The sequence below is a fragment of the Anguilla rostrata genome, chromosome 16, assembly GCF_018555375.3.
Source record: "Anguilla rostrata isolate EN2019 chromosome 16, ASM1855537v3, whole genome shotgun sequence".
Taxonomy (NCBI): Eukaryota; Metazoa; Chordata; class Actinopteri; order Anguilliformes; family Anguillidae; genus Anguilla; species Anguilla rostrata.
In genome coordinates, this window is record NC_057948.1 from 4,407,286 (window position 1) to 4,420,580 (window position 13,295).

Consider the following 13,295-nt stretch of genomic DNA (forward strand, 5'->3'; position numbering starts at 1 on the left):
GGTCTGTAAAAGATATTCTACAAAATATTAACCCTGTTTTATTTTTTCACACTGCTGTTGGCTAGGTTTATGTTATATGTATTTTGATATAAAATACTGTCTATGTAATAGATGAAACATTTTCATCAGTGTTTCAGAGGAAGATATAATGTCACTTGGATCGTTGCATGCACGTTGGAGGAAAGTGGAGAGCCACGTACTGCAGAATTGCTGGGTCCTCCACTGCTGTGGCTGTCCACCAGCGTGTACGCACTGTCGCGAGTACTCCGAGATGGTGTTACACAGGCAAAAAGACCTGCTGTTCTGGTCGCAGTAGCACAAGTCGGAGATGCAGGCTTTCATTAAGTAATCGCTGGCCACCAGGTCCTGGCAACTGCTGAAGGCCCGTCCAGACAGCAGCTGCTCACAAGCCGCTCTCTGTAGGGATAACCGCCCGGGGATAAGCACAACAGGTACAGTACTGTCAAGGCACAGAACAACACAATTATTGTGTAATACTTTTACCCCCCCGCCCAAAAAAAAAAAAAAAAATACTGCAACCAAAATTCCAGAAAAATATGCTGCTTTGCAGAGAATGCGAAGATATGAAATCATGCAAAACAGTGGGCTAACCCATAAATAATTCAAATGCATTTATTTGAAATGCTGCCCATTCTGTTACACCCCAGGACCAATCAAAACACCGAATGAGTGATCAAATGTCCTTATCACTGGGGAGGACATGCTGCTTTGTGAAATGAATGGATGTAAAGAACTGAAAATCTATCATACACTTGTACTACACCAGGTGCAGGTTCTTACCAGCTCCACAGTTTTGCACCTCTTTTTAGGCAACGGTGCAGGTTCTTCACAGTCTTCTGTGGGGCTGTCCATCCTCCAGATGTTAGCAAAGTCAATTGCAGATAATCTTGCTCCTGTGAGGCATGAGAAGGTTGGAGGTTAAGCTCTGAATATATATTTTACAACATACATGTGGATAGACATAGAATACAATGCAGTCAGCTCTTTTAGTTAGAGTTTCAGTTTTTTTAGCTGCAAGCATTGGTGAATTTCACAGAGGTTCAGCAAAAACTTACCATCTTTAAAGAACTCGTCATAGGTCTGCACCCCGTTAAAGTCACCGCAGAGCCCACACGTCTGGTTTCTGAATTTTTTGTCCATTTCCATCTAGAACAACATGAGAAATGTGACTTAAACAATAAGCTGAGAGTTCAGAGTTGTATTATTTATCTTAGGAAACTATTCCCTGAAACACAAGCATTATATACAAAACCATGACCTCTGACAGTTTTACATTATTTTAGATTACGTTGTTACATTATTTTTTATTTTGGTGCTTTAAAAATTATTATTATATCATTTTAATATTATATACAAATATTAAAAAGTTTATAAAAAAATAAAGCCTCACATCCTTTTTGGTTTTTACTTTGTAGTTTTGCTATTTGATGATTGATGATGTAGACAATTTTTAATTCGCAAATGTGACCGGACAATGCCCGTTTCTGTCCGTAGCATGCTTAACCACAGAAACTGTGGATTCATGCATTCATGTGATAACAGGACCTTCAACGGGATGTTTTGCAAAATCATGCAAACGTTCACAAATATCCCTGGGCAGCCATGTGTTTAGAAAATCAACTGTCAAGGTTTGTCTTTCCCAAAATTGATTTTTTTGCTTATACTAAACATAATGTAAATGCAGTACACAAGGAATAATCTATTGTGGTTTCAAGATCCTGCTCTCTATTGTTGGAAAACAGCCAGTGGGAATTATAAAAGAGAAACATTACTGCTTCAGTGAAGCAGGAGATTTTTTCTATAAGTCATGCTAATAAACACGAGTGTGACTGTGCACAGGAAAGCATGCTAACATGCATTCACTGGGTGCACCACATGCCTTGTAAAGTACACTGCACACACTGATATTTTTGTGCTTCTGACATTTGTAGAGTTAACAGGTCTGTGCTACAGCATTATGTTTACGGCTGGCTTGAAGGTGCCAGGCTTAGAGACTGAATTGGATATGACCCTCTCTGAAGAACAGGACTCTGCTTGTCTACATTCCGTATCTCCATGCCAACCATATGCTAGAGAAAATCCCCCTACTGGTTGGTTGCAAGATCCAGCTGTTGCCTTCTCATTTAGAAGAACACGGAGTTCATCTCGTGGTCTTACATCAGCTACAATATACCACTCACCTGTCACTACAGGACTGTTAGGATGGTTACAATACATGAAGAGGATAGTTCATCAGACATGTGTGCAGTGTACTTTCTAAGGTTTGTGACATGCTGTGTATGGGAATAAACATAGATGTTGGCATGTTTACAAATAAAAAAAAAAACTACCATGTTACTTTGGTGAACCTAGGACTCAAAATATCACATTTGATTAAGTATGTTTACATCCCCCAGGTTTAGCCGGCCTTCAATGTATTTTTACACAGCATCACAAGCGTCATACCAAGAAGGAGTCATCTTTGTTCCACGTGGCAACCAGGCCCAGCTTGGATGTAATTTTAATGTAAGCGGGGGTCGGCTCAATGAGAACTCCAAGCTGGCTGTATGGCAGCTTGACACTGAAAGATATGGAAGTTGGTTAAAGGCGCAACACAAATGACCAAAAAAACAAAACAAACAAACCTGTCACACTGCCCATGTAATGCTAATAATGTCTTATTAACCACCATTTGAAAATACTTTTTTATATTTGCCATTTAACCAGTATAAGAGGCACATATCACACATACTGGTTAGGCATTGCTGGGATACTGGCTTATTAGGCTTATTTTACTCATGTCATAAGCACAATACTTGATATTTGGGTTAATATCTGAATATTGGTGTGTATGTAAACACAGTCAGTAAGTTTACGGTACTACCCAGATTAAAACTAAATCACTGTTGTCAAATTGATCTGAATCTAAATTCAAACAGTGAATAAAGACATTCTCTAATATCAGTGAAGGTCTTTATTCACTGTTTGAATTTAGATTCAGATCAATTTGACAACATTTAATGAAATAGTGCAATAGCCGTTATATGTGCCTTCTAAACTGCACATATATCAGAAGAATTTTTTTTGCACAATTTTGAGATATTGGCAATACGTGGAATAGCTCCAGGAGGAGACTCTTGGGTCGTTCAAGCCCATCCATGATGCATTGCTAGATTCTCTTCAGATTAGATAATCGACAATCCGAGGTGGTCTGAATGGTCTGTTTTCATTGATTGTAGGGTTAAGATTTCATAGTACTCACTTGATTTTGTTGACGAGGACTGAGTCTTTGAGGAGCTCCACCACTGTCCCGTCCAGCTTCATGGTGATCTTGCTGATGGTGGGCAGGCCGTCCACCACTTGCCTCCTCATCTGGATGTTGAACTCTTCGTAGTCGCTCTTGCACAGAGAGCTTAGGACAAAGTTACAGGTGGATGGCACTTGGATGACGTCCCCATCAAAAGTCTTGAAGTGGTAGTTTCCCCATGTGCTGCAAACTCGGCCATTGTGAGTAGGGCTCACTCCTTGGGCCAGAGAAAATCATCATCATCAATGTCAGATTTTTAGTAGAACATTCTGTTAGGTATTAAATGTCAGTAATAGACAGTAAGTTGTGAGAGCACATTTCCAGACCTTACCTGAGATCAGCGGTATCTTAGTCAGGGTTGGGATGATAGTCACAGACTGAGGAGTGGCTACAACACAATGAGTGAGAAGTTAGCTGTACTGTTTTTTCTTTCTACAACACAGCCAAAACTGTAACTCAAAACAGTAACTCGGGCAATAATGCAAAGCCTTATTGTTCTATGAAATATTCAGTATTTTGCTGTATTCGTGACTTACTTTGTTGTCCTTCTTGACCAACTGTGGAGAGAAGCAATGAAAAAAATGTATTTGTAACATTTTATATTACATATTCTTTATCAGATTCTCCAAGTCACAATAAAAACATGTTTATTATCTTAGATAATAGAAAGTAGCATGCTTTGAGATTTGAGATCTTGTGTAATGTATATTCCACATTATGACCTGAATTTACATTTAGCATGTACTGATGTTTTAACTGGAAAAGCTTCCATAACACCACAAAAACTTAATTTTCTATCAATGACGTAATAATCTGTAATATAATGGTGGAGCTGCATCATAGGAGCATTAATTGGAAAAGGAATGTTAAAGCAGTTCCTGCAGATCTTAGAGTTGCAAAAAGATGTACCGACCTGTCAGCCCAGCAGACAGCAGCGTCCAGGCCAGGAGTCGTAAGAGTGTCCCCATTCTGCTATGGGGCTTGGAACGTTCTCAGCACTGGTGCACTGGAGTAAAGTTCCCAGCCAGACTCTGAGTTTTATATCCCCCAACTTCCTGAGGGGCGACCATGGAACCTTGGAAATCAAAGGCGGCAAAGGTGGGGTTGACAGGCAAATTTGAGTATGTCAAGATGAAAAGTGACTGTTTAAGAAAGTGTACATTCCCTCCCTAAACATTGACATACACAGCTAGTGTTGACAGATTTGTTCCATGCAAATTCTGCCATTTTGAAACAATTTTCATATAGGAACGTAGTTCATGCAAGTTTTTATTTGAATTTTTACTTAAAGATTTTTTTTATTGTTTAGGTGTATCTATTCTCCTTATCTATTGTATTTATTGCATTATCTTTCCATTAACACAGTCAGTGATGTCATAATAATATTATGTTCTTCTCTCCTTTTTGATCATAAGAGATTACTACTTCAGTCCCACTCATCTGTGAGAGGCTAATACAGCATATAGTAAAATAAATAACAAAATAAATGACTGGTAATGTCTAATCATATAGCACAAATACTTTGCCTTCAATGTACACAAAAATGATTTAATGATTAAATCAAAAATGATTATTTCGTTTTTATCAATCAGTTGATGCCAGACAGCATGGCCTCATAGCCAATTGCTCCATGATAGGTTGGCAGGGGAGGAAAATGGAAAAGCCAAGCTCATAAGGGTTTGGACTTCCAGAAATGTATAAAAGACAGAGAGAAAGAAATAAAAACACACACACACTAAAGCACACATGCAATATTCAAACTTCTTGTTGTCCTTGGGAGGATCGATGCCTGGAGCCTGAGAGGCACTGCTGGAGGGCCTAAGATTTTAGTGGGGTATTTCTAGTTATAAAAAAGAAAACTCTACTCCTGTCAATCCCTCCTGTTTTTTGTTAAAACGACAAGCTTTGAAACACAACTTATATTACTCAGTGACCTGAGGTGTGGGCTCACCCCTGCCTAAGGTTGTCTCCCTTTGAGTCAGAACACACTCAGTCATCAACCGTCTTCTGCGATCTGTGGTTTAGATGACAATATCATCATCTGCCAGGAACCCTTGTGGTCATTCCTGTATAATGTTGGGCTCCAGCCTGACTGGTGCTATTGGGGTGGCCTTACACATTGGGTGAAAAGGCTTAAAACACAGCTCATCAGCATCAGTATGATACAGATCAACAAGAGTCACAGCGCAATAACAGTGCCAGTCCCTCCCAGGCCATTTTTCAACCATCCAAACATATCCCAAGTCCAAGAAGGAGTCATGAATTTTCACAACCTCTTATTCTCATCTTCATTGTTGTCAGGAATGTAAGTATAACATTCTTTACAAACCACAGCGCGTGTGCCATTCTGAGATGCTGGAACATAATCCAGAACTGCCCCATTCAGCAATTATATTAAATGTCAGCAGTGACACTTTGTGTTGCTTTGGCTGTATCGTTATCGTTACGGATTCAATCAGCACAGCTAGTAGCTTAGTCTCGGTTATTGTTCATCCTACTCCATATCCTGTAAACATAACATAAGCAAATAGTTCCCCGTCATTAATATCTCTTTAAGATCTATCTGGTACTGGATACAGGGTGACACGATGCCTAATGGCCAGAATCACATATGCAACATAACACACTTTTTCTCCATGAATCTAGTTCCAGTCCCAGTACACCATATAAAGCCTGGGGACATCAATAGCATGGCAGGGGGCATGCTAGTATTATTTTTTTGCACTATAAAATAAGTGTAGTTGTTTTTACACCCGTGAGGTTCTCCTGGCATTTCATAGATTACTTGTTTAACGTTTGGATTTGTGTCCAGGTGAAATTCAACAGTTGTTATATAAGTGCGTGAACTGAACTGTGTTCTTGGCGATAAATAGCTGTACAAAATTAGTATTGTACCTTATTGAACCTGTGTTTTGTAGTTGTCCAATGACCATGATATGCACTTTTGTACGTTGCTTTGGATAAATAAATGTAATGTAATGTAAGTGACATAGGAACACTAGCATAATAAAATGGCCTTCATTTCCACACCACTGTATGTGGAAAACAAACCCAGCAATCAGAAATGTTTAATTCCTCTTCATATATGTCTTAGTTATTGGGTGATAATGGTTCGATTGATAACTCTGTTTATCTCTTTAATTATCGTTGTGCAATCCACCTCTGTGTTGGGTTCCTTTAATGCCATGGAGGGGGTATACAGTTGAGGCTAGCCAGCCCAGACCTCCTGCAAAGGATAGTATGGAAATCCCCATGTCAACAGATGAGCCGGGTGAATTTGAGCCGACTTATTTGGAGCTGCAAACTTAATTACAGCTCAAAAAGGTAGACTATTTGCTCACACTATGAGTTTTCCTGTTTGTACTCCTGCTCTAGTATGTAACAACTCTTGTTTAAACAGTATACGTGCGTCAACAAGCTCAGGTCCATCAATTCCCTGTGTCTGTACAGCACAAAAATGGTTGTCATCACTGTCACCATCTGTCATGGTCAATATAAAATCGCAAGATAGGTGACCACATTACATTAGTTAAAGACAGAATTTGAAAAGGTGACAAGCAACATATTTCAAAAGGTTTTTGGGCACAGGGGTGTCCTGAGCTCGGGTGAGAAGGGTGAATGGGGGTGGGGCGTTTTTTAATAATCTTTTTTATTTGATGGGCATGAGCCTAAAATAGTAAAAGTTTATTAAGTGTGATGATATCACCTGACCTTCCCTTCTTCCCCTTCATAGCAGATATTGAATAGAAGTGGATGTTACAAATGATAATAACACTAAAATAAACTTTTGATAATTGATAAGAGAAGAAAATAATCAGTTATTAATTGATCATCATTGACTTTTCATTTCTGCATTTTTGGTCCTCCATAATTATTATGGTGGTCAGATGTTCTAATCATAATGCAATCACAAGCTGTATTCACAAGCAAAATTGTAATTGCATGTCATGTGCTGTACTTACAAACCAAATTTTGTGAGGATCGGACATAGCGTTCATGAGTTACATCTGGTTAAGTAAAACATGGTCATGCCAATGACAGTTTATTGATGTGTGGCAGCCATATTGTTTTGAAAAATCAACATTTTTTTGATTATTATTGAGTTTCAGACTCCAGAAATTCTTTTCATTCTAATTTGCTGATAATGAACAAAACAGCCCAAGCTACTTTGCTAATGTAGGTTTTGCTAACAATTCAAAATGGCAGAAAAAAAGAATATTGGCTGATATTTCCTATTGAGGTAAGGTTGTTACTCAGGAGCAGGATCTACTGAAATAATTTATAGCATTTTCCCAAAACCATAAGCAGATATATGCTATTTGAAAACCAGAATATTTACTGTAGCACCCCCCAGTGGCCGATTGATCCCAAATTTTAAATGGAAGTACCAAGTCAAGAGCTCAATATACTCACCAAGTTCCATGATGACTGGCCATTGCTAAACTTGTCAAATCGCTGCCGATTGCTTATTGGCTGCTGGCGGCCATGTTCTTTAAGTAGTTTTTAGCTCATCTGAGTGGCTAGTGAATATGATATAGAAACCAAATTCCGTGAGGATCGGTCTCAGCGTTCATGAGTTACTTCTGTGAAAGTAAAACATGGCCACACCCATGAAAATTGATTGACGTGTGGCGGCCTTATTGTTTTGAAAAGTCTACATTTTATTGATAATTATTTAGTTTCAGACTTCAGAAATTCTTTACAATCTAATTTGGTGATTATGAACCAAACAGCCCCAGACTAATCTAATTCGCTAATGTAGGTTTTGCTGAACAATTCAAACTGACAGAAAAAGAATATTGGCCAACATTGCCCATTGAGGTAAGGTTGTTCCACAGGAGTAGGATATACTTATACTTATATGATTCATAGCATTTTCCAAAGACCATAGCCAAAGATATGCTATTTGAAAACCAGATTATTTCCTGTAACACCCCCTTGTGGCTGACTGATCCCAAATTTTAAATGGGAGTACCAAGTCCAGAGCTCAATATACTCACCAAGTTTCATAATGACTGGCCATTGCTAAGCTTGTCAAATGGCTGCTGGTTGCTGATTGGGGGCTTTCAAAGAGATTGAGCATGCAAAGTTTCAACCTGATTGGTCAACGGTTGAAAATTTAACAAAAAAAACCTTGTTTTGAAAAGTCAACTTATTTATAATTCTGCAAGTTTCAGTATCCACAGATTCTTTCTAGCCTATTTGGTGCAAATAGGCCAAATGGCCCCAGACTAGTTTGCAAAAGAAGGTTTTGCAAAAAATTCAAAATTGTGGTATTTTTGCATATGCAAATTAAATCAGGATTATACATTTGCAATGGTTAAATCTCCTCAAAGAACACATATCAATGGAACAAATTATACTCCAGTACCAAACCTCACACTTCGAAAAAATTTGGGCCCCCTTTATCATCGCATTAAACTTGCCTGCTAACTAGTCCCACTAACACCAACACACACACACACGCACACGCACACACACACACACACACACATATTACAATCTCACACCAAAATCTTATTTTCTTCCTCTCATCATCTTACTCCCTGATCTTGTATCCCCTACATCAACACATAAACTCTCCTATTAACTATCACCAATGCTCATGTTTAATTCAACGCTTTCTTTCTTTGTTTCTCATTTGTTTGGTTTTGTTAGGTTTTAGTTCTCCTTTGTTTTGTTTTGTTCTTGTATGTTTATTCATTGTTTTGCCTCTTTGTAATTGGGTGGGGGCGGGTGGCTGGGTGGGTATGCTCTAGGGGGACATGTGGAATATATTGAAAAATATATAACTATTAATGAAGATGTCCTCCAAAGAGGGGGGTGGTGGTGGGCCAATAAAAAAATAAATTAAAAAAAAGCAATTATATATTTGCTTCAGCATGAGCCCAATAATCTGTGGAAAAAAGAATTTTGATTCTACACTATATGGCTCAGGAGTTATGGGTCACAATGTAAATGTCTGCGTTACACTGCCACCATCTGCTCACTAGGCGTCATTGCAATAACCTGAGTAGTAGGGAGACATAGGAACATACCTGCCTGGTTTTAAAGCTCTATGATTTAAGGTTTTTGCTGCCCATTTCATTTTAACAAGTAATAATAATAATAATAATCAGGAAATTCACAATAGGGTTCCTGCAGCTTCGCTGCTTGGACCTCTAATAATAATAATAATAATAATAATAATAATAATAATAATAATAAATAAACAGAACAAAAACAATAGGGTCCCAGCACTTACTATCAAAAATATTGCACCTACAGCAAATTCTCGGGACATCATGGCCAGCCAGCTAACCTTGCCAAGCACAAAAGAATTTAGTTAGCTAGCTAATAACGACAGCTACAAACATTTGCAAACAATGACCAGCCACTGTGCTAGAGTGAGGTTAGCCACTAAGGTGACCCTGGGGCTCATTCCAATCACTTATTTTTACCTCCTTATGTCCTTTCCTCAGATCCTTTCCTAGCTCCTTAGCTCCACCCAGCAGAGGATGCAAGGAATGGACTCAAGGAAAGGACGTGAGGACAGAGGAGTCAAGGAAACATGTATCAGGCAAATGGAACATCATGAAATGGAATAGGTGCGAGTAACTGTATGTCGATTTCAGAGAACTGAAACCTGTTTACCAAAGGATTTCTTGGATGCGTGAGATGAAAAGGTTCAGAGCAAGTTTTGGAGAGTTAAAGTGTAGTCATAACAGACAGGGCATCAGTGAGGGAACATTGAAAAGGGAACAGCGGCCTGTGGACACTTAGGTGACTTCTGACTGCCCGGATCAACCTAAACTGCTTCTAGGACAGCAAACAAATGTATGCATCAGTCAGTTTGTCAAGAAACATATTCAGGAATTGAACATGCCACATGCCACTCCTTCTGAAACTTGCTCTCAAATTGCTGATTTTAAATGTACAACACACAGTCATATAGGAGAAGTGTATTCCTGTCTTCCTGTTGATCGAAAGTATGAATTCTTTCTGGTTATTGCTCACATTTTGCATGAGTGATAATAACATAGAGATGTATGTATTTAAGAAGGAGCTTGCTACTGTGGGTTCATATCCTGTTCAGTTGATTGGACAGTCCACAACTGAGGTTTATACAGTATCGCAGTGGTCCTGTATTCATTGAAATTTGGTATAAAACCAGTGTCTTATCTACTGGATTTTATGGGAGTCTGTTAATATCTCAAAATCTGTATTTCAAACTTGCTCACCAGCTAATGTTACAGTTCCAAACACACAAGCAGCACCACCAAGGCTTAGGAACATTGGGCCACTTTTGAAAACCGTGGCTTGTTTGAAATGAGTTTGAAATCCTTCAGGGGCCATTTGATGTTTCCCACTACAATTGTCAGTTTGGTGGAATGTCAGTACAAAATTGTGACCAGGAAGTACTCTTGTACTTAGATTGCAGGTGTTAGTCCTAGGTTGGGACACTACAGGCAGATCTTTGAACAAAGATATATCCAGTGAATGTATATTCTCACAGTATATATTCATACAGAATAAATGTAAGTCATCTAAAATAAGGGTAACTAGTGAATAACAATACAACTTGAAATAAAGCTGTCCCTTTACAGAATCACAGAATCAGAGCTCATTTCAGTTGCTACAGTTTATTAAGTGGTTAATACAGGTAAGAACAGAAACACTCTTCTATAAGCAGCTATATTCTAAAAATAGTTAAAGCTAAGATAGCCACTACAATAACAACTTTTCCCCTGTTTATTTCTTCCTGATATTTAATGTTAAACCCATTCCATGCAAGTCTGTGCCTTCTATAAAGCTAATTAATATGTATATTAAATAATGGCTACATGACATTAAAATAAAGTCTTGCTCTTAAAAACCAACATGCAAACAAAAAGAAAGAAAAAACACACTATGGTTGACAGCTGACCCTAATAAGCCTAAACTTAACATTTTTCCACTGAGAGAATTGTATTGTTTAGTCTTTATACGGTCAACCAGAGGAACGATCGTCACAGGAGTGGCGGCCATGAATCTGCCCGTTGGTTCATCGACGCCTTCGCCGTGATACTTTCTGGGAAGATTGTTCCTCAGGGCACTCCAAGGGCTTGCAGCCACATGTTTCAACGTAAGTGTAGGTGTAGCTGATCTTTGTCCCATCTGGGCAGATCATCTCCACCTCCTTGCTGCTTGTGGACATCTCTTGACAACAGGAGCATGTGTGAACCAGAGAATTAGCCTCCACAGAGTACCTGGAAATAGGAGAAAGTAAAGGAAATGGGATGAAAAACAGTGACTGAAGGTACACCTTTATAAATGGACATCTGCAAATATATTTCTCACCAGCTTTCAACAACGCACTCTATCACGCTTATAACAGTTTCATTCACGTAGTCACTACCCTAAATGTTGAAGAGTGTCTGAAAAGGGAAGTTAAAGTTTGTGAGATTAGTTTCCTGCAGTCTGTTTGGTTCTGCATAGATTTTCTAGAATTGTGTTTTAGGCCAATATTGAGGGATTTCCTTGCAGAAACTCATATATTCTGTTGATAGAACAACTTTAGATTGTTGCGGAACATCTGTATTCTTACTCCAGTTGATAGATGTTGCCTGATGCCTAGTCTGATATCCAGGCTCTTTCTAGAGCATCTGGAAAAGGAAGGTACAGTTTGGGATTGTTTCCTGGACCCTGATTAGTTGTACAAAATTCCTGAAAAGAACTTATCTCATGTCAGACAGATAACCATATCAGGCTCATAGTACCATGCAGCTCCTTGCCTTACAGTTATGCTTTTTGGTGATGTAACTTTTTTGCTCCTTCGGAACTTACACGGAGGAGGTTCCGCAGGTGCCTTCGCAGGAGTTGACTTCCACAGGCTCTGTGGTCTTGCAGCCATTTTTCTCCAGGTAAGTGCTGTTCTTCAGGACGTTGCAGTCGTGACGTGGAGTGCCTGATGAAGGTAAGTGAGTTGCAGGTCAATAAAAGTGCCATGTGTAAGATCCTTTACAATTTCTTTTGAAAACATTCCATTATACAGAATATGATATCACAGGGACATATGTGTACCACAAGCACTTTTATTTGTGCCTCATTAGTAACATATGTCAGTGTATAAGGCCATTTAGTAATGTCAACATACATTTAATCAAACTCACAAGATGGGCATTGTGCAAAGTCAAATTAGACAGTGAATGTGGCTACTGTACAAATAAAGGAATAAATAGGCGTGCGGGACACAACTGCCCATTTAAAGGGAATACGAAGAGTCTTGATCAGCTAGTGAACTGTCACACCTTTGCTACACCTCTGACTAAAACCCAAAACAGCTGTATAAGGTACAGTGTGATCCACAAGCACTGACTGCTTGTTGGTAGCCTAACATTAAAACATTCCAACCAGCTACTTTTTTACTGCTTTTTTTGTTGGTTAACCTCTTCTCCTGACTCTGATTGTCCTGATGATATACGTGGGAATATTATGTGTGCTTGTCTCGTCAGTAACACTTGGCCACAGTAGAGTACAGACACATTTGTGCGATTTGGCAGGTAAAATTGTTTTGTGCTTATTTGTGAACTTATTTGGTATTTACAACAACAGAATAATGAGAAACAAAATCGAGACGGGGCTTTACATATTTTCTGAACCAAACTATCGCCATTAATGTCAGGCAGTGTTACCAATGTGCATGCACTTGTGAGTGAGTGACTGTGTAGGGGTCCAGGCAGTCTGATAATGTGTAGATTCTTTCTTCCCAAAGTTATCATGTTATTTTTCTTTATTTTGTATTTTATGTTCATATATTCCATGTTGTATTTTGATGGGATAACAAATAAAGTTTGAATGTACATTTGCAAGATGTTGGCAAAATGCACATTTCATCCCTGCTCGAAGTTGCATACAGTGGTGAAATACCCTGCATTTTGTGTGGGCATTGCTACATTATGCAAGTTATTCTGGGCATGTCTCTTGCTAGCTATGTTTGTTCTGTTTCGCTTAAATTGTTGTGAACATA

At 38.8% G+C, this 13,295-nt stretch overlaps 1 protein-coding gene and 1 long non-coding RNA gene across 2 annotated transcripts in view; both read right to left on the minus strand.

The window, feature by feature from the left end:
* LOC135241752 (mucin-5AC-like) overlaps positions 1-4,310 on the minus strand; it is a 32,324-nt gene extending 28,014 nt beyond the window's left edge. Inside the window, exons 1-7 of the mRNA XM_064312405.1 lie at positions 4,221-4,310; positions 3,844-3,864; positions 3,639-3,695; positions 3,263-3,524; positions 2,467-2,581; positions 1,077-1,167; positions 802-914 (exon numbers count right to left, since the gene is read on the minus strand). Coding sequence (XP_064168475.1) covers positions 802-914; positions 1,077-1,167; positions 2,467-2,581; positions 3,263-3,524; positions 3,639-3,695; positions 3,844-3,864; positions 4,221-4,275 — 714 coding nt within the window. The 5' untranslated portion in view covers positions 4,276-4,310. The remainder of the gene's footprint in view (positions 1-801; positions 915-1,076; positions 1,168-2,466; positions 2,582-3,262; positions 3,525-3,638; positions 3,696-3,843; positions 3,865-4,220) is intronic.
* A 6,603-nt stretch (positions 4,311-10,913) lies between these two features.
* LOC135241774 (uncharacterized) lies at positions 10,914-12,232 on the minus strand. The gene is made up of 2 exons (XR_010326107.1): positions 12,113-12,232; positions 10,914-11,535 (listed from the first exon to the last, which is right to left on the minus strand). It is a non-coding gene; the product is annotated as an uncharacterized LOC135241774 (long non-coding RNA).
* Between the last annotated feature and the right edge of the window lie 1,063 nt (positions 12,233-13,295).